This window comes from Lucilia sericata, unplaced genomic scaffold (genome assembly GCF_015586225.1).
Source record: "Lucilia sericata isolate MDLA Ls3-8-SP2 unplaced genomic scaffold, ASM1558622v1 Contig000142F_arrow, whole genome shotgun sequence".
In the NCBI taxonomy this organism is placed as follows: Eukaryota; Metazoa; Arthropoda; class Insecta; order Diptera; family Calliphoridae; genus Lucilia; species Lucilia sericata.
In genome coordinates, this window is record NW_023994174.1 from 44,820 (window position 1) to 67,822 (window position 23,003).

At 32.1% G+C, this 23,003-nt stretch overlaps 1 protein-coding gene and 1 pseudogene across 1 annotated transcript; both read right to left on the reverse strand.

The window, feature by feature from the left end:
* Nucleotides 1-4,326: 4,326 nt before the first annotated feature.
* LOC119601079 (secreted RxLR effector protein 161-like) lies at nt 4,327-5,037 on the reverse strand. The gene has a single exon (XM_037951787.1). The coding sequence runs from the start codon at nt 5,035-5,037 to the stop codon at nt 4,327-4,329; it is 711 nt and encodes a 236-aa protein (XP_037807715.1).
* A 3,436-nt stretch (nt 5,038-8,473) lies between these two features.
* Nucleotides 8,474-22,803, reverse strand: LOC119601080 (annotated as a pseudogene).
* Nucleotides 22,804-23,003: the final 200 nt, after the last annotated feature.

Here is a 23,003-nt window from a genome sequence, read left to right on the forward strand (position 1 = left end):
AATCTAATCCAACCTATATTAAGAGGAAGGACGACACTTGGTCAGAATCCTCGGCAGAATCTCTTGACACCCCACTGAATACTCACTTCCCTGGCTGCAAAGATGCTGTCAAGGAAATCTTCACTGACAGAAGGACTCTAACGGGAATCAATAAATGTCTTATGATAGAATCTCATGGGCGATTGATAGTTTTTCCCCTTTCAAATCACCAGGGCCTGATGGCATTTTGCCAAATATGCTACAAAGTGCAAAAGAACATATCATCCCCTGGCTTCATAGAATATACACGCTCAGCCTCTCTCTCAACCATGTTCCCGTAAACTGCAGAAAGGTTAAGGTCGTTTTTATTCCCAAAGCTGGCAAAAGGAGTCATGAAAATGCGAAGGACTTTCGTCCAATTAGTCTTTCATCTTTTCAGCTCAAAACGCTGGAAAGACTCATCGACTCACATATTAGGCAACGGCTAGAGAGCTCATCACGGCTTTCAACCAGTCAACATGCCTACCTTAAAGGACGATCTACTGAGACAGCTCTACATGAGGTTGTAAGAGTTATAGAAAGATACCTCGAATTCAAACAATACACTATGGGAGCCTTCTTAGACATAGAAGGTGCCTTCAATAACGTAAATACTTCTGCAATTCAACAAGCTCTCGCTAATCTGGATGTTGAAGAATATATCAGCAACTGGTTGGTAACTATGTTGAAATCTAGAATAATTACTGCAAGTCTTGGTAATAGCGTTAAGTCCAAACAAGTTGAACGAGGCACACCTCAGGGCGGTGTAATCTCTCCACTACTTTGGCTTATCGTTGTTAATACGATTCTTATGGAACTGGACAACAGAGGGATAAAGGTCGTTGCTTATGCGGACGACGTTGTGATACTGTTATCAGGAATGTTCCCAGACGTGATTAGCGATATTATGTCTGGTGCTCTGGTGCTACTCAGTAACTGGGCCACAGACAGTGGTCTAGGAGTAAATCCAAGCAAGACAGAACTGGTACTATTCACAACAAAGACCAAGATTCCAAGCTTCAACCTGCCACGGTTAAAAAACCGCGAAATCCCCTTATCAAACAATGCCAAATATCTAGGAACTATTCTAGACTCCAAATTATCATGGAAACTCAACATCCAGCACAGAGTCAAGAAGGCAACGGTCGCTTACTATACCTGTCGTAAGATGTTTGGAATGAAATGGGGACTTAGTCCCAACATAGTTAAATGGATGTACACAGCTATAGTACGTCCTATTCTTACATACGGATCTCTTGTATGGTGGACTTCAACTAAGAAGAAGTTTGTTGTGGATCAACTATACAAAGTTCAGAGATCAGCATGCATTGGGATAACAGGTGCTATAAGAACTAGTCCTTCAGAAGCTCTGAACACTATATTGCACATCCTACCCATAGATCTGCACATAATGACCATATCTGCTTGCAGCGCAGTAATGCTTAACTCATCCGGAAGTTGGAGATCAAGAACATATGGACACGGTAAGATTTTAAGCTTGTTACCTCCAATCTTGAACCAACCATCCGACTATATTACCCCACACACGGACTTTGATAGAGTCTTCAAAGTCAGTTCCATCCAGGAGCGAGTGGTGTAGAGGTAATCTACCGAGCGAATATACCACCAGAATCTTTACAGATGGTTCTAAAATGAACTGCGGCGTTGGTTCTGGTGTCTTCTGTGAAGAAGCTGGGGTAAGTATATCCCACCGTCTTCCCAACAACTGTAGTGTCTTTCAGGCTGAAATTTTTGCGATAATGTCAGCCTGTAGGGTATTACATGACCTCAATATTCGCGGCAACATAGGAATCTTTGTCGATAGTCAAGCGGCACTTCTCTCACTAAACTCTTATACTACTACTTCCTTATTAGTTAGACAATGCAAGAAGGATCTGTCAATGCTGGGTCGGCTGTCTGACATTACCCTTGTTTGGGTCCCTGCGCATAGGGACTACTACGGTAATGAACAGGCAGATGAGCTTGCAAGAACGGGATCTGCTCTTGATATCTCCGACGCCGTTCCAGTAGCAACTAATAGTACAAATACAACATCTGACGAGTGGAGTGGTCCGGTCAAAACGGAGTCTCTTCGATTCTACTTGACAGTTCGCGTGTAGTGAACTACCACGTAAACCAACCAACCAATGTTAAATATTTTCACTTTGGGTTAGGAAAATGCGACCCTATACAGATTGCTTTAGAAATGTTGTAAAGACAAATTGAATTTCGAAATACTGGCCTTTATGGATCGATCCTTTATTTTCGGCATAAGAGTATTATTTATTTTTCTATTACAATACATTTACAAATTATATTCTAACCTAATTTACCGAGCAGGGTGACGATAACCGTACGACCGTTGTAGTGTAGCAGATCAGGATCTCGAACCCACAACCCCCAGACTGACAGGCTAGCACACTACCAACTAGCCTACCGGGGCACCCAAGATTATTATTATACACTCCTTTTGTGGGAAGTTTATCTGCAATATCGATATGCAATATACGCCTTAGAAATGTTGTAAATTTTTAGGACTTTATGGATTTAGAATTATGGTAAATTTTATTATCATATCACTCATTTACTAAAAGACTAGAATAATGAAATATTCGTTTTTTAATTGAGTACAACAAAATATACCCCTTTTAAAGTTTTTCGTATAACTTTACCTGTGCGCACAAATATCATTGGTAGCAACTTTTAAGCGATATTATCAAAATATAAATGAATAAAAAATGCCTTAAAATCTAAAGAAAAATCGCTAGATTTCCCGCTAATAGCTAAATCATATTTTTCCCCGCAAAATGGGATTAAAAATCGCTAAATTTGACGAGAAAATAGCAAAATTGGCAACAGTGATTACATATAATATTCATATGGTCGGCCACGCCCGATTATAGTTTCTAAGTTGTTTATTGTTATAGATGCATTATATATTCAAAGGCCTATTTATCCCTCCTATGACAACTTCCACACACCTAACGAATCAATAATATCTTCAGATCTGTAAACGTTTTCTTATGACTTATTAAGTTATTAATAATATTTCGCAAAATGACATTTTTCAACTAAATGTTATAATATTTTAAAGATTTCCAAGCATTTTGGTTAACCGGTTTTTTATACTCAGTTAACCGACAAACCGGTTCTAGAAATGGTCAATTTTCGGTTAACCGAAAAACCGGGTTTTCCAAAAGTCAGTTTTTTATAAACACTGTTATTGATTAATTTCAATAATGAAGCATTTCTGTTAATCTTATATGGGTTCCAAATAATGTCTGTTCATGTACGGTTTATGCTGACTAGGAGAAATAAAAGACCGATTTCAATCATTTTCAACAGTCTTCGTCATTGGATCCAGAGAATAGTATGTGACCCATTTTAACAAACTGCAGTGAACTCTCGATAATGTGAACTAATTAATGTCGGGGTAGTTCATATTTTCGAATTTGTTCACATTTTCGATTGTGATTTTTTTATATATATTACTAAGTTATTCTTTCTACAAATCATTTCTGCAAGGAATGAAAATGCAAATATTTCTAAAAAAGTTTTTGTAGTAGTATGTACATAAAAACAAACAAAATAATACGACAAAAAATAAATAAAATTTACAATGTAAAAAGTTAGGTACATACATATATAATTAAATATGGAAATAATCGGTTATTATTTTCAGTTTTTTCTTTTGTTCGACCAGCTTATTTACCGCCAATTCCCTGATTTTTTCAATACTTTAATGTCAGTTTGATCGACCGTTTGAAATTCAGCCCATTGGACAACTTTGTTAAAAATTTCGACAGCTTCTTTGGCTTTAATGTTGTTTTCAGGCGCTTCAATAAAACAGTCGTCATCATCGTCGGACTCTTCAATTAAATCATTTTCATCAAATGGAGTTACGTCCTCACAAGAATTATTGATCCAATCTCTAATGTTTACAACAGCAAATACTTCCTGAGGGCACAATGTCTGTAGAAGACCTGCAGCTGTATTTTCTAAAGATCTAACCTCTGATTGCCACTTTTCTTTTAAAACGCTCAAAGGAACATTAAATTCAGGATAGTCTTCATCATTTACCATATTCAAAATATTTTTCCAACAGTTACATAAAGTTTCTCTTGTAATTGGAACGCAATGACAAATTTATTGAAAAAGGAATTTATTGTTTAAACAAGAAAAAAAAAAAAATATTGAAGTTATATTCACAAAAGTTACAAAGGAATGAAAATTATTTCAAAAATTTTCACAATCAACAAATTACAAAAAAAGTTTCTATGATTGAAAAACATATTTCAATACCCCTTCTCAATCATATAAACCTAAACAACTACAAAAATTTAAAAACGATTTTGTATCCAACGATTTCGTGCATATATCTGTCAACTGATCTGATGTACTAATTGATTCTATTTTTACAACTCCTTTCTCCACATTATCTCTAATGAAGTGATGTCTAATATCAATGTGTTTGGATCTTTTTGACTTTACATTATTTGCCATGCATATGCAACCACGATTGTCTTCATTAATAGTAATGGTTTCATTCTTCAAAATATCTAAGTCTTGAAGTATGCCTCTCAGCCATATAGCTTCAGATACTGCAGAGCTTAAGGCTACGTATTCGGCTTCACTTGACGATGTTGCAACTGTTTGCTGCTTTTTACTGGACCATGATACTGTACATCCATAAACTTTAAATATGTAACCACTAATCGACTTCCGATCTGTAGTATCGCTTGCCCAATCGGCGTCGGCATATCCAACCAAAATATTATCGTCGCTTGCTGTGTATATTAGTTTCTTTTTAACTGTACCTTTTAAATATCTTAAGACTCTTTTCAATGATTGCCAATGTTCTTCTGAAGGATTTTGTTGAAATCTTCCGAGATAGCTCACATGGTAACATATATCAGGCCTTACACAAAGCATCACGTACATAAGACTCCCTAAGAGTTCTCGATAGGGTTTATCGATTGTATTACCGACATTATAGGTGAGTTGTAGTCCTTTTTCCATAGGTGTCTTGACAGGATTACATTAAGTCATTGAAAACCTTTCCAAAATCTTTTGTATATTGGCTTCTTGAGACATCACTATGCTATTGTTTTTTCTTTCAAATTTTATTCCTAGGAAATATTTTAACTGTCCACAATCAGATAACTCAAAATGTTTTGAAAGTTCAGTTTTTAGATTTTCAATAGATGTCAGGTTCGAACCAGCAACCAATAAATCGTCAACATACATTATTATATATAAAACTTCGTTTTCATTTTGACCATACTTAGTATAAAGACAATAATCATGCTTCGAACGGACAAAACCAATTTTTATTAAAAATTCATTTAACTTATCATTCCAACACTTAGGCGCCTGTTTTAGTCCATACAGAGATTTGAGTAGTCGACAGGAAACACCTTTTTCAGCAGTCACCCCTTCTGGTACAGCCATATAGATTTCTTCACGCAAGTCTCCATTTAAAAATGCGGTTTTTATGTCCAATTGATGAAGTTGCATGTTTTTCTTAACCGCAATAGCAAGAACCACACGTATTGTTGTCAGTTTTGCCACAGGAGAATACGTTTCGTTGTAGTCTATACCAAACTTTTGTAAAAAACCTTTTACAACTAACCTGGCTTTGTATCGTACAGGATTTCCATTCTCATCGCACTTAATTTTAAATACCCATCTGGACTTCAATAACTTGTCACTTTTTGGAGTTTTAGTAAGAACTCAGACTTTATTAGAATTAATCGATTCCAGTTCTTCATCAATAGCTTTCAACCATTTGTCAGCATCAGGTCTACCGGAAATTTCAGAATATTTTTCAGGCTCTCTTAAATGATTAAATGTTTCTGAAGTTGCAGAATTACTGGTAAAATAATCTAAAAATCTCATAGGAGCCCTTCGTTCTCTATGACTTCTTCGGACTTCCTGGCTTTCCTCATCACAAACTTGTACAGGTTCTGATTCCTCGAACTCATCATCAGTAATGTATTCTTCTGCAATTTGTACTGCTTCTTCATTTGTATCTGGAGGCTCTTCAGCAAATTCTGGATCAGTAACGGGCATATTATTAATAACATCTTCCCCTTCTTGCTCGTTAGTTCTTAACACAATTGTAAGTGGTTGATTTACTTCAGTATGCTCCATGTACGGATAACAAGTTTCATCGAATTTTACGTCCCTCGCGGTAACAACCTTTTTTTTCATTCATATCCCAGAGTTTATATCCGTTAGGCACGTAACCAATCATAACAAGCTGTCTACTTTTGTCATCTAGCTTCTTTCTATTTGGTTTTGGTACCCATGCATAGGCTTTGCATCCAAATATTCTTAGCGTCTTGACATTTGGCTTGAAACCGAACCACATTTCAGCAGGAGTCACATTATCATCAATTGCTTTGGTAGGACTCCTGTTAATTATATAAACGCCAGCAAGCGCAGCTTCAACCCACATATTTTTCGGCATATGGGATTGTAGTAGCATAGTACGAACTTTTTCAACTAAAGTTCTGTTGAAACGTTCAGAGACTCCATTCTGTTGTGGTGAATAAGCAATTGTCTCTTCTAGCTGAATGCCTTTTGATTTGTACCACTTCAATTGTTCCTTGGAGTTGTACTCACGACCTTGATCTACCGTTAACTTCGAAATTGATAAACCAAACTTAGCTGTAGCCATTGCTTCATACTCCACAAATTTCTCGAAAACGTGGGACTTTTTTTTAATAACATAAATTACTGCAAAGTGGGTGAAATCGTCAATAAAGGATACAAAATATTTTGATCCATCCCAAGCTATAGGATCAATAGGCCCACAGACATCTGAATGTATCCTTTCAAGTGGACGAGACGATCGATGACGAGTTCCATTAAAAGGATCTCGACAATGTTTACCTTTCACACAAATTTCGCAAAAATCTAACTTTCCAGCTTTGAAATTTATTCCGTCTACCATTTTCTTATTTGCCAAATCATTTAAGGAAGATTGTCCAATATGACCGAAACGTTTATGCCAGAGTTTGACTTCATCTTGATTAGAAAGATTTGCAGAATGTTGTTGCAGTTGAAAAGTAATTTCATAAAGACTTCCTCTTAAGTATCCTGTAGCTATCAACTCGCCCTTGTTGTATATGTAGGCAGTGTCCTTACTGAATTTTACGTCAATACCTGCAGCTGTCATCTTTTTAACAGAAAGTAAATTATCTCTTAATTCGGGCACATATAACACGTCTTTTAATGTAATTTCAACATTCTTATTTGAAATGCAATTAATTAATCCCAAATGATTCGCCATTAAGTATTGATCATCTTTAGCAATATTTATTTGAATTGGATTCACAATATCATTTATCTCACTAAAATAATATCTTTTATTTACTAGGTGATCACTTGAACCAGAATCTAATTTAAATGTAACTTTTGATTTAAAGTTTATACTTTCTTTATTTGAATCTGCCATAAAACAAACACTTTTCGCCTCTGTTTTGCCTTTCAAGGCACATCGAGCTTCACTGTTTCGACATTCACTTGCCTTGTGTCCCACCTTGTTACATTTAAAACATTTTCCATTAAATTTCTTTTTGTTGTGTTTCTTACCAGCAAAAGCAGTTTTTGTAGCACCAGTTTCTTCCACGTAGCGACTTGAAATCTTGGTTTCTTCTAACAGTAAGCGCTGTTTTACAATATCAAAATTCAACTGACCTTCTAGATTTTGTAGAGCAGTCACAAGGGGATCAAATTTTTCAGGAAGTGACATAAATAATTGTGTAAGTATGTCACTTTCTTCCAAAATAGCACCAGCAGTCTTTAATTTTCTTATTAAATTTTCGAATTGAATCAAATGTTCAGCCACAGCATCCCCATCATTTAATTTCAATTGCATCAATTGTTTTCTTACCAGAATTTGATTTACAATTGATTTCTTTGCAAATATCTCCTTCAGGCTGTCCCACATCTCTTTTGTTGTTCTTTTTTCACGAATATATCCTAAGCAATTGTTACCAACAAACGCCACTAAACGTTCCCTTGCCTTACAATCTTTCTTGAAAAACTCTTCCCTTTTCGCTGCATCCGTAGGAGCAAAGCCCGTTAAAACTTCTCCTAAGTTCAAACTTTCCATATGAACTTGAACTCGGAATTGCCATTCGTCATATCCACAACCGTTAAATTGTGGAATACCATTTACTTCTTTGTCGCCCATAACCTCTTGTAGTTGGAACGCAATGACAAATTTATTGAAAAAGGAATTTATTGTTTAAACAAGAAAAAAAAAATATTGAAGTTATATTCACAAAAGTTACAAAGGAATGAAAATTATTTCAAAAATTTTCACAATCAACAAATTACAAAACAAAAGTTTCTATGATTGAAAAACATATTTCAATAGTTTCTTTACCAACTCGGTTCCAGGATGCCTCTAGAATAGAAACTCCTTCTTTAAGTGTGATTTTTTTCATCGATTCAAGCAAATCCCCCTCTTTTGCAATAATTGTTGCCAAAATACTTTCCTATAATGAAGTTTGGTGACTCTAATTGCATTTTGATCAATTGGCTGGATCAGAGCCTTTACATCTGGAGGCATGAACATAGCTTTTATGGAACCATCCTCGGATTTAAGGTCGGATTCTGGTGGATGGGATGGGGCATTATCTATTAGGAGTAAAGCTTTTACTGGTAATCGTTTCTTCTTTAAAAAATCTGTCACCTTAATGAAAAATAAAACAGTAAAAATCCCAATTGAACTATTTTTACATGTTTACTTACCTCTGGCACAAAACAGTTGTGAAACCATTCTTTAAAAATGGAAGAAGTCATCCAAGCAGACTTTGAATTTCTCTAGTTTACGGGACAGATACAATTTTTAAAACTGCGAGAATTTTTCGATTTTCCTATTACTAAAAGTTTTATTTTATGAGATCCTGACGCATTTGCACTGCATAAAAAAGTATTCTTTTGCTTTTCCATTTTTGCACCTGGAGCGCTTTTCTCCAATGACGTTACATATGTCTTTTGTGGGAGAAGTTTCCAATATAGACCAGACTCATCGGCATTATACAACTGATCATTGGATCAGCCCAAATCTTCTATCTTTGCTTTCAATTTAATTTTAAAAGGATTTACGAACTGAGATTGCGCAGAAAGTTTTTCACCGCTTATCTGAAGGAGCCGAATTCCGTATCTCTTTTTGAAGTCATTTCCGTTTTCACTAATGTTTTTATGAATTTGTTTGGCTTTCTCTTCAAACATCAACCCAATTACAGGGAGGTTTTTATTCCGCATACAAATAAACCACTTATAGAGCGATTTTTCCATTTTTGGAAGCTCAGAAGATCGTAATGTTTTGCGTTTTCCGGGTCCATAAAACGTATTGTTCACACATTTTAAAATATTGTCTTTTTTATTAAACATATCGTTGATTTTGCAACTTTTTACTTAACACTGTAACACTCGATCCTTTTTTTAAATATTCCAAAATTTCGCATTTTTCATTTAAGGATAAAAACTTTCGACTGTTTTTAGACATCATTAATTTTAAAAATAAATTCACGAACCTACCACAACAAGTTACATAAAGCTACTAGCACACAGTGGGGCAGAATGGAAATTTTTTGGAAATAAATCTGGCATTTCTAAACGGCTGATCCGATCGGGATAAAATTTGGTGTGAGCGTAGCCAAGAAGTATTCGAGTTTAAGTTTTGAAGATGAACCCTGCAGATGCCCCAGGGACGGCGCTGTGGCGGCTCAAAGTAGGGTACCTACGACATGTAAAATTTTTAAACTCGTGCCATTTTTTTGTTTTTCACCCAAATACAAAGATTTTTATATTTTGTGAAAGCGCTCGACGAGATCTTGAAAAAACATGCTTGGACATACTACTTATCTCTTATAATATCCGAGTTATAGGCATATAAAAATTTAGTGATACAAAATTTACCATACCTTGGTCCGCCTTTTTTTGAATACCGGGCGTAATTTTGGACCAGATGGACTCAATTTTTTCTTGTTAGTTAGACAACAAAATTTCCAATAATATACAAAAAATTTCAGATCAATATTGTTTACAGATCCAAAAATATACGTTTTTTAATTTAAAAATTCAAAAAATTTTAGATTTTTGGCATTTTTTTGCCAAAAATGTGTCTTAACTCTTTTATTAATAAAATAAAATTTTTATTAAGAACATATAACAATTTTATAGTTTTCTAAAAGGTATCTTTACGCAGAACGCTTTGGCGTAAAAAACTTGTCATATTTTTTGAAAATGTTGCCACTGCGTCCTTCCGAATATGACCTATCTTTTATCAAAACTTCAACTTTGGGCGACATGTTCTAAAATCCCAAAGCTGGGATCAGAAAACTGAAAGCAGTTTTGGAAACCTCAATATGTTTTCTATTTACTCCAAAAGTATTTTCCCAGCCCTGAAAGAAATGTGGACCCTATGGGCAAAAAAGTAAAAAATCCCATTTTTGGGATTTTCATTCCTATTTTTGGGAATTGCGGGATGCCCTTTGACCTTTTCAATTTTTTTTTTGCATATTCTTATTTGAAATGACAAATTTAACAAGCGTTGAAAATTTCATTGAGTTTTGTTCATAAATAAAGATTTTGTCATATATTACATATTTGTTTAATTTCTAAAACTATGATTTATATCAAAATTTTAATAGGATCGCAGATAGCTACAACAATTTAGTCCATATTTATCCCTTAATATCATTTTTTAGTTAGATATGGAAATTCTCGACCCTTTACAAAAAATTTCAAGCCAATATCTCAATTACATTCAAAAATATGTTCATTTAAACCTGTGTCCTTTAATTTCATCTTTTTCATATTTTAGTATTAAGTATGACAGAACATACATTTGGTGTTGAATAAAATATTTGGACAATTTTTAAAAATTATTTAGTTAATTATTTTATTATAATATTGTATATAAAATAAAAAAATTATAATTTTATTATGAGCCACGCACAACAACACCTAAATCACCCCACACAAATTACCTTTCCCGCCCACCGAAATATAAAACACAATTTAATACAATATCATCAGTTAGTATAATAGCTTTTTTTATTTGAACTGTTTATCTTAAACATAATACAATTAATTCTTACAACCTACTTATATAGTTAATTCCTAACACTACTTATTTTCTATAAAATAATCTGTCATATCGGTATACATATCCAGAAGGTAATATAAGTCCTTTAAATCTTCCTTGTTTTGAGATGATAGAGTTTCATAACAAATCCATCTTTTTCGCATAGTTGAAAGAACAGGATCAGAAGATAGAAGTAAACTATTAAAAATATCTTCATTCTGTGATTGCCTGGAGCATTTTCTTGAGCTGAATAGTTGAACATGCTTAAAATCTCGATTCCTCGCTTCCTGGGCTTCTTCTGTTAACTCTCCAAGTGGAAGAATATTCGATTCAATTATTATTTGACCATGACACAATACTTTGTGTACTGTTGGTGTTAGTTCCCTCCATGGATACAGAGATACAAGTAATTTAGAAATTTCAGATGTGTATTCCCCAAATCGATTTTCATTAATTTTATGTTTACTATTCAGTGCCATTAAAATAGTTTTAACTCTTCGAAGCAACTCCTTGTCGATTCCAGTTATTTTTGAAGTAATTTCAAAATCACGAAAAAACCTTCTCGACGTATTACCGTCATTTGTACTACCGCAACTTGAAAGTGGTTTGTCGATGTTTAATCCCATCTGAACTTTAAATTCTTCTTGGATTATGCTTTTTTCCGCAGCTCTCAGTTCTTTCAATTCTTCATTATTTTTTGTTGATTTAGTAGGATAGTTTATTTTTTTTTCCTGGATCGCCTTGTATGATGGTAATATATTGTGTCCTTTTTCATGCAGAGCTTTCCTTAATATTTGGTACTTATTTCGACTGAGACCCAGTTCCAACATAAGCGCTATTGCTTCCTCTTCAGTAAAATTTGATTATGATGTTGGAGTTGGTATACTTTCCACAATTCGCTTAAGTCGTTTTGGTGATGCATTAGGAAGAATAGTTGCAATATGTACGACATCCATATGTTGGTTTTCCTTTTTCAGCATTTCGTTAAATGTATCAGCAATTTCCTCATTTGAGATTGAAAAAAGTTTTTGTGTGACCCTCTTTTTTTTTACCTTGAACATAAGTCTTCGTATGACTTGCAAGGCGCTCCTGTTGATGTGTTGTAAGTTGAGATTTCCGTAGTAGTTTCCATCCAACTACAAAATTTTAATCGAAATTTCTTTTGATTTCCATCCACAGACTTACTTTTTACATCAAAAAGTTTTAAAAAGTTTTCAATTTTTGATATGCCTGTTTTGTCTACTTTTCTACTATATGTAGTTTTTATATAATTTGAAATGTCTTCAATTCTTTCTGGCCCTTTTGAAGATATACTCCATAAAACGGAACACAACTCTTCGTACTTTAATGTAATCTTCATTGTAGATTTATTAAATATGGTACTTAAAATCTGAGAAGTTTACTTATATACCAATTCTTGTCATTTCCGATACAGCTATTCCAAAGTAAAAAATTACGAATTGTCTACCTATTAACATTTAGGACTATATTACTATAACCTGTAATTCAGTCATTGATATTTCTTATTAGTGAATGAATCGAAATTATCATTACCTGTATATTTTTACCTACATGATCATAAACGAAACAGAACGAAATGATCTGTCGAAAAAATTTAGGTAAAAAATGGTTATAAATTTTTGAAAATTCAAGCATAATAGGACCTTTCAATTATAAGGATAAGCAAACAAATAGAAAATAGGTAAATATAAGATTTAAATATGTGCTGTCATACTTAATACTAAAATATGAAAAAGATGAAATTAAAGGACACAGGTTTAAATGAACATATTTTTGAATGTAATTGAGATATTGGCTTGAAATTTTTTGTAAAGGGTCGAGAATTTCCATATCTAACTAAAAAATGATATTAAGGGATAAATATGGACTAAATTGTTGTAGCTATCTGCGATCCTATTAAAATTTTGATATAAATCATAGTTTTAGAAATTAAACAAATATGTAATATATGACAAAATCTTTATTTATGAACAAAACTCAATGAAATTTTCAACGCTTGTTAAATTTGTCATTTCAAATAAGAATATGCAAAAAAAAATTGAAAAGGTCAAAGGGCATCCCGCAATTCCCAAAAATAGGAATGAAAATCCCAAAAATGGGATTTTTTACTTTTTTGCCCATAGGGTCCACATTTCTTTCAGGGCTGGGAAAATACTTTTGGAGTAAATAGAAAACATATTGAGGTTTCCAAAACTGCTTTCAGTTTTCTGATCCCAGCTTTGGGATTTTAGAACATGTCGCCCAAAGTTGAAGTTTTGATAAAAGATAGGTCATATTCGGAAGGACGCAGTGGCAACATTTTCAAAAAATAGGACAAGTTTTTTACGCCAAAGCGTTCTGCGTAAAGATACCTTTTAGAAAACTATAAAATTGTTATATGTTCTTAATAAAAATTTTATTTTATTAATAAAAGAGTTAAGACACATTTTTGGCATTTTTGGATCTGTAAACGATATTGATCTGAAATTTTTTGTATATTATTGGAAATTTTGTTGTCTAACTAACAAGAAAAAATTGAGTCCATTTGGTCCAAAATTACGCCCGGTATTCAAAAAAAGGCGGATCAAGGTATGGAAAATTTTGTATCACTAAATTTTTAAATGCCTATAACTCGGATATTATAAGAGATAAGTAGTATGTCCAAGCATGTTTTTTCAAGATCTCGTCGAGCGCTTTCACAAAATATAAAAATCTTTGTATTTGGGTGAAAAACAAAAAAATGGCACGAGTTTAAAAATTTTACATGTCGTAGGTACCCTACTTTGAGCCGCCACAGCGCCGTCCCTGGGGCATCTGCAGGGTTCATCTTCAAAACTTAAACTCGAATACTCCTTGGCTTCGCTCACGCCAAATTTTATCCCGATCGGATCAGCCGTTTAGAAATGCCAGATTTATTTCCAAAAAATTTCCATTCTGCCCCACTGTGTAGCATTAAATACCTTAAAATAATGGCATACTATGGTATTTACATTAAAAATAAATGCTTCTACAAATTAAACAAGTAAGAAAGTATAGTCGGGCGTGGCCGACCATATGATACATTTAAGCATTTTATGGATGAAAAACTAATTTTCTGAAAGAGGCTTTATATGGAGGCTAGGGGCAAATATGGACCAAGCCCGATAACATTTTGTGAATATATTTATATTTACATAATATTTTATTGTGCTGAATTTCATCGCGATATTTGTGTTTATAAGTTAATTTGGGACATTCAAGTAATTTTCTGAAGGGGACTTTGTATGGGAGCTAGGGTCAAATGGGGCCCGATCTTTATGAAATTTGGCAGGGTCATCAAGACTTCTATAAAACTTAGTTGTGCCGTATTTTATCGATTAATCTGTATATTTAACATAATTATGAGCTCAGAAGCCCTTTTCGGGGGGTTCTGTTCTATGGGGGCTAGGTGAAATAATGGACCGAAGCCAATAGGCTTCGTCCTTGGGTCAAATAAAAAGTGCTTGCCAAATTTCATCCAATTATCTTGAAAATTGCGACCTGTAGCTTGCGCACAAGGTTTACATGGACAGCCAGACGGACGGACATAGCTTAATCGACTCTGAAAACGATTCTAAGCCGATTGGTATACTTTAAGGTGGGTCTAGGGCGAATATTTTTGTATGTTACAAACATCAGCACAAATCCAATATACCCTCCTCACTAAAGTGGTGTAGGGTATAAAAATCCCATATAAAAAACTGAGTGTTCACATTAGTGGATAGTTCATTATATTGGATGTTCACATTACCGCGAGTTCACTGTATTTAGTTAGGACATTTTATAAGCTTTCCAAAAATATAACATTCATCAATATCCTCTATACAAAAACAAAGTGGTAACTTCTTCGCTTTTAGAATTTGACTCCTAAACGTTATTGTATACATATTTATAAAAATCGAAATTAAATTTAAACAGACGATTGTTAAGTAAAAAATAATTTTTTCTTTGAAGGGACAAAAATGAAAATCAAAACTCGATTTAAAATATTAGCAATATGATTGATTTTTATTAAATTGATTGAAAGCAAACTGTCAATTACTTCAATTTCATTAAATTTATTTACAGAGGATAGAGTGATGCACTATTATTAATTTGGGTATACAAAACATCAGAAAGATTTAAATCTTCGAGAATACATTAATGTTAATTTATCGTTCATCATTTGAAACATTAACAAATTTTGTTGTTGACCATGAGCATTTTATTGATTTTTACCTAGTAAAAACTTTCATTCCCATGTAAGAAGTTAAAATGCTAAAATTTACTTACACAATAGCATTTTAAGTCATTATTTTAACACGGTGATGTCATTAGACGCAAGAACTTACCAAAAACGATTACAAGTAATTAGAAAAAGTAGTAATTGTAAATCACAACGTATACAGCATCTGTAACTTCACTGGCAAGATGACTAATAAATTAGAAAGTATTTATTTATTATTAGTAAGACCTTATTAGACTACTTCTATGTAATCCAGACCATATATAGTAGTCATTGACAAGTACGTTGTTAGGTAAGTAATTACAATTGATAGCAATTACCATGTTTTTGCTGGGTATGTCTGTAAAACATATTAATCGCATTCTATAGTATTTGTACATATGTAAATAGTTTTTGTATATTTTTTATTTTTCTAAAATTTAAAGATGTAAAATTTTATTATTATTATGTTATTATAACAAAACTATCATTTTCACCACATTTCACGTATATTTTTATTATTATCATTATAATATATGAGTGCGATTGAAATTCCGTAAACATGGGCAAAATCATTGAAGCCTATGAATATTATTTAGTATTGTCCTTAGAACGTGAAACGCATATTAAAATCTTAGAATGTATGTTACATTTTTGGAAATATATTGGAGAATTCCACACAAACAAATCCTTCAAACATTTAGACAACAAAACTGTTGCTGGCTACGTCAAAAATACTTCTAGACTGTCAGATGAAAACATACATGCTACAAACACAAAATAGAGTGATTTAGAATTTTCATCTTCTTGAAATATACTTCTGAATTATAATTAGAAGAGTGTACCCATTTTGCTATCACCTGTGAGCAGTGTTGCCACAACAATTTTTTTTCTAACCAAAATTCGAATAAAAAATAACCAAATTAAGAAAAAAGAAGTGGAACTTGTAACTATGTATTATGAAACTGGTATTATGAAGACAGTTATGAGCGTTAATGTAATTTTTGTACGGGATCTTAGATGAGACGTATGGTCAATTATGAACCAATTCTCATAAAATCTGACAGAGATATTTTAGTTCCTTTACATTTTATGTACAGATTTTAAGATTTCGTTCGAAATTTGGGTTTAAGGGGTATATTTGACCAAATTATAATACCATGTAGCGGATGTTAGCATTACATTCATAACTTCAGCAATATTTGTAAACGTAATCTATCCAAATTATCCAACAAATTGACCAAAATGTATAATTTAAGACGGTAAAATAAAAACTAGTATACAACATCATCTAGAAAATGTAAATAAAGAACTAAAAGTCATGGTGAGACAGTAGAAGTCAAAGGTCATGAGTATCAAATCGTTGCATATATATCGCGATTATTGTTCGTCGTACGAGATTAGATGTTATTACAAGTTTTGTATATAATACAATTTCATTTTCCTTAGCTGTGTTACTTAAAAATATCAGTTGATTAATACTTTAAAGATATTGTGATACTATTCTTGCATCAATTAGCAGAAAATACTTTATTAATTCTTATTAAATCATTTATCTTAGAATTTCGACAAATTAGCACAGTATCTGTTTATGCAAAATTTCAAATAGGTATAGAAGTCGCAATTATACTTTAAATTTTTAATTTAATTTGGAGGACATAATCTACTAAGTACGTAGACTATTCTTACTAAATTCCATAAAAATCGAAATGCGATATACAGTCTACTTCGTTTTTTCATATAAGTACCGCGAGTTCTTTACATAAAAATTTCCAATAGAAATATCAACGGAAAAACAAAATCAAATCAGTTTCTGATCAGCACTTGTCGAAGAAAGGTCTGTACGCGACGTTTTTAAAATACACACAGAAATACAGCAACAAAATTTTGAGAAAGCCGAATTAATGTTTTTTATATACAGACTTTGATATACGCTGGCTGTCAAAATCCTTATAGTTTGTAGTCATTTTATTAGTATACCTTTATTTTAAATTGAATTCTGTTCTCTGCTGCTTTACCAACACAAATAAAACTATGGTAGTATGTGTTTGAGCATATCTGATTTACATAGTTGGTTTAAAGCTAGAGATAAAATAAGTTATTATACCCTCCACCACCATAAGTGGTGATAGAGGGTATATATAACTTTGTCATTCCGTGTGTAACACCAAGAAATATTCATCTGAGACCGAACAAAGTATATATATTCTGGGTCCTTATGAAATTCTGAGTCGATTTAGCTATGTCCGTCTGTCCGTCCGTCCGTCCGTCTGTCTGTCTGTGTAAAACACGCTCACGTTAAAACGAAGCAATATAATTTAACCAAATTCACCCAAAACATTTATTATTATCCGGTACAGTTTGGTATTGAAAATTAGCAAAATCGGTTCACATTGGGAAAAGTTGTGAATCAAAATTTAAAACAACCTCGAAAAAAATAAGCATTTTTTACACATTCTGATGTAATTTTCTCGAAAACTATGCAAGATAATTTCATGAAAGTCATCATACATTCGTTTATGCACAAAATATTTATTTCTGCGGAAAATTGCCAGCATCGGTCCATTATTTCATATACCTCCCATACAAAAGTGCATATTCCCGGAAAATGAGTTTTTTGTTAATAACTTCCGTCAGAATGTTGATATCTTCACAAAATTTTACAAATTAAAATCTTATGTTAATAGAATTCATTGAGAGAAAAAATTTTCTGTATCGGTCCATAATTGGACATAGCTCCCATACAAGGTCCCCTCCCGAAAATCACTTAAACGCGCATAACTCATTACTAAATTAAGATATCCATATAAAGTTTGGAATAAGTATTACTCATATGTACAGAAATATTACTATGAAATTTTTTTCCGATCGGTCCATAATTGGTCATAGCTCCCATACAAGGTCCCCTCCCGAAAATCTCTTAAACGCACATAACTCATTACAAAATCAAGATATCCATATAAAATTTGGTACAAGTATTGCTCTCGCATACAGAAATATTACCATGAAATTTTTTCCGATCGGCCCATAAGTGGTCATACGAGGTCCCCTCCCGAAAATCACTTAAACACACATAACTCATTACTAAATTAAAATATCCATATATAGTTTGGTACAAGTATTGCTCATATGCATAGAAATATTACTGTGAATTTTTTTTCCGATCGGTCCATAATTGGTCATAGCTCCCATACAAGGTCCCCTCCCGAAAATCACTTAAACACACATAACTCATTACTAAATTAAAATATCCGTATAAAATTTGGTACAAGTATTGCTCACAGATACAGAAATATTATTATGGAAGTTTTTTTCGGATCGGTCCATAATTGGTCATAGCTCCCATACAAGGTCCCTCCCGAAAATCACTTAAACGCACATAACTCATTACAAAATATTGATATATATACATTTACATAAATTACACTATAAAATTGTTTTGCAATCGGTCCATATTTAGTCATAGCTCTCATACTAGGTCCCCTCCAGAAAATCACTTAAATGCACAATATTCATTACGAAATAATGATATAGATACAGAATTTTGAAATTTTGTCTTTATCTATATAATTAATAGGCAAGACGATTTTTTGTGACCCCTTTTACTCTTACAGTATACATCTGATCTTGGCAAAAATTATATCATTTTAAAGGTATTTGTTCGCAGATGTGCACAATATATATATTAATGAGATCGGTTCAGAATTTTAGGAGCTATAAGAGTTTAAAGTTGTTACTAATACATAGAAACAATAGTCACACGTACGTATTCTTGAAATTAAAAACAAACAAAGCAAGAAACAAAACAAAAAAAAGTAAACAACACGGCTTTTTGAAAAAAGAGAGGAGAGTGCAGAAACGTTTAACTTCTCTGTTGCTGTTTGATTTTTGTATTTTGCATGATATTTGTTTTTGTTGTTGTTTTTAATAAGGCTTAGGCAATGCGAAAATAGGATTTTATTGTTTTATATTTTTGTGTAAAGTGCTAAATTGTGAATGAGATAATGATCTATTTTGTTATAATATCGTTACGATTGTTACCAAATCGAAAGGAATATTTTTATAAGAAGTAGGACTTCAGTTTTATATTCAGAGTTTTCGATTGGAAGTTTTTCGTTATTTAAACTTTTCAAAATAGTTAAATTGAAGGACATTCCCGATGAAACAACGAACTGGGAATATAAAAACATGCGTAAATAATGCTTGGGGACACCTAAAGAAATGCCAAACAATGTACTGATATTGGTGTTTGAACTGGAAAATTATTGGTAGGACATCAGTACCGGAATTCAGTAATTTTTAATTTTAAGTATTGATATCTAAAAGTAATGACAAATATCAGTTACATTAACGAATTTCCCTAACTTTTTAACAACCGTAGAATATTTTAAAGACAAATGTCGGAAAAATATAAGAATGTCAAAAGTTATGTATTGAAATATTTTTAAAATATAAAATTATGAACGTGAACTTTTAATTTATTTTTTACTTTTTCGATTATATTTAACGAAAAAAATCAGTGAAATGAAGTTCAGAATACATACCACATAACGACAAAATGTTGTAGTTAAAAAAAATACTGAATTGCGGTACATAATTATTAGTTTTGATTGATTTGGAAGATTTAAATGATGGATTAACGAATTGATTCAGTGTCAGTAAGAAATAAAAATAGCCTGTAAAAAATATAAGTAAAGTTTAGTTGGTCATGCCGGTATATGATACACCGCAATAAATGGATATGTATATCGCTTATATGCAGGTTTAGCACAGCGAGGACTTGATAATATTCTTCTTTTTTTGGGCTATTCTAACCAATTAGGAAATAGTAGTGTAAAGTGAAAACTGTAAGTTGAATATGTGATGGTTATTTGTTATATAAAAATAGATACAAGTTGAAACTGCTAAATATAAATCATGTCTTTTGGGATGAAGAGTGTTTAACCGTACTTAGCAATTTATCGTTTATTATTCATTTATTTGCTATTAAACTTGCATATATTAACAAAAGACTGAAATTTATAGTTTATTAATGTTTTCTTTCAAACAGTACTAAAAACAGTACTTGAGAAATTAAGGTCTTATTATGCATATACAAAATCAGTGTGTAATTGGAAGCCAATGCATATCGTTGTGCGGTTCTATATGAAGGCTAATAAAAGGCCCATTAGAAGGCCTCATAGAATATCTACTATTAAATTCTATTAGAAGACATTAAAATTGAATAAATGTATGTCTGCTGAAGTCTTTGTCGAGTGTTATAAGGGAAAATTTATACAGCATATACCTGTTGGATGGACTACTAATGACGTCCAAATAAAATTTATTTATAATTAGATAAGACATTATTTATTTTAAATATTTTTACTGTTTTCACAAATTATTTAGAACATTCCAACTCTGTATTTTGAACAGCTAACATTTCTTTACTGGTGTGTACACTGTACAGTAGAGTACTCCAACATTGTGAACGATGCGTAAATATGTAGGGGATAATAAGTCGATAGAAGAAATGTTCGTTATTTTTTATTATTTTTAAAATAGTTGAAATACTTTTGTAAAACAAGTTGTATAACTAATTTTGACAATTGAGGTTTTAAACTTCTGATGGAAGTTTTACTAAAACCCATCACATTTTCTAAAAGAAAACATTATTCAAAGCAAATTATACACTTTGATAATATCAATAAAGTTAATTTTTTACCACAGATTTGAACTACAAAAATAGGGTTTTATTTTAGCTTATTTATGCAATTTTTCCAGCATTGGTTCTGGTCGAATTTCGACCGCTTGGCGAACTCTAGTATACATAATTGGTCATAGCTCCCAACAAGGTCCTTTTAAGAAAATCTCTTAAACGCACATTATTCATTACCAAACAAAGCTATTGATACAAAATTTGGCACAAATATTAGTTTTGTATACAAAAATTATATTTCAAGATTTTTTCACGATCGGTTCATAACATGGGTGCGGTCGGTCCCATACATGTTTCCCTTCAGAAAATCACATAAATACTCATAACTTATTACAAAATTAAATAAATCTAGGGATTTTTTCTATTTAAGACATGAGAAAACTTATTTCTACAAATATTTGATCAATTACAAAAGTATTAATATTAAAGTAGCTGGTGGAGGGTATTTAAGATTCGGCTCAGCCGAATATAGCACTCTAACTTGTTTTTTTTTTAATTTTATTTTAAGAATAAATGCAAACAGCATTTAGTTCAATTGTTTGCAAAAAATAACCAAAACGAGAAAATATTTCACATGTACACATGCAAAACAAAAATAACCAATTTTGGTTAATAATAACCAAAGTGGCAACACTGCCTGTGAGTTAGAAGAGAAAAAACATTTTACAATAACAAAATACATTTCCTCCGAATTTTTATTGCCACTTCAGTTGCCAAAATACATTTCCTCCGAATTTTTATTGCCACTTCAGTTGCCAAAATGGTGTGTTTACTGGACGTTTTTTAAGCAATAATGAATTTTTTAGTCATTAATAATATTCGTCCAATGAGTTTTTAGTTGACTTGAACCATTTCTGGACTTAAAACATTCTCTTATTTTGAAGCTGGCAATGAAACTGAAGTTCGGTTGCCATGTTTGAAAACATTTAACACAAACATTGAAAAATATCAAAAATTTTAAAAAATGCAAAAAGTAGTAAAAAATTACTTTTTGTTATATTTACATTTATTACTTGTTTTACAATATATTAACAAAATTCTTTATTCAATATTATAATAAAATATTCATAAAAAGTAATCTTAAAATATTATTCGATTAATCGACAAAAATTGGATGAATTATTCTTTATTCTAATTTAAAAAAAATTTATCGTGCGAAGAAAATATATTTATTCTAATGTTATACTATGTATACTATTGTTATAACCAAAAATAGGTCCTATTACTACGTAGTAGCCAGTAGTGTTCTGATGACGAAACCCGGTTTCACAGGTCATTTTGGTGCAAAAACCTTCCGCGGCAAATTGATTTTCACAACAAAATTCACAAACAAATTTTTATGAATTTTTAATAGTAAAATATACATTTTTGGAAGCTTATTCTTATTCAAACAATGACACAAGTTTATATAGATAATTTCTAGTTTTGTATTAAAACAATTTTAAATTTTCTTTATAGTAAATATTGAAAACTTCAAGACATTAGCCGCGGAAACTTTTTTAACGCTCGGGAAAAGGTAATAATATACTTATTCACCGTATATTTTTATGCTCTATGTGGAATGGATAGGGCCGATTTGATATTTCCGAAAATTGTATAAAAGTTATAACCCTGTATGTATACTCTCTGATTTGTTGTATAAATTCGAGTTTCGACGCGAATTTCTGTCCTTGTAGTACGTACTTGAGTAATTTTGGGAATACTGTCCAAAGCTGTTGCTCTGATATCTACCTTGATGGTTGAGCTTACATACATTCTGTATTAAGTAGAATATATGTGTAGATTAGGATGGCACCAAAATAAAAGTTGTTCATTGATGTTATCAACTAAAATGAAAGCTCTATTAAATATAAGAGTACGTTTGTCAAAATGTTTGTCATTGCGTAGATATTAGGTGAACTAGATCTTAGGCTAAGGTCCTATTTAAATATTTTTGTGACTTTTTTCAAAATTTA

Bases quoted from the DNA above. Each gene is read 5' to 3' on its own strand.
- LOC119601079 (XM_037951787.1), bottom strand. From the start codon at position 5,037: ATGGAAAAAGGACTACAACTCACCTATAATGTCGGTAATACAATCGAT.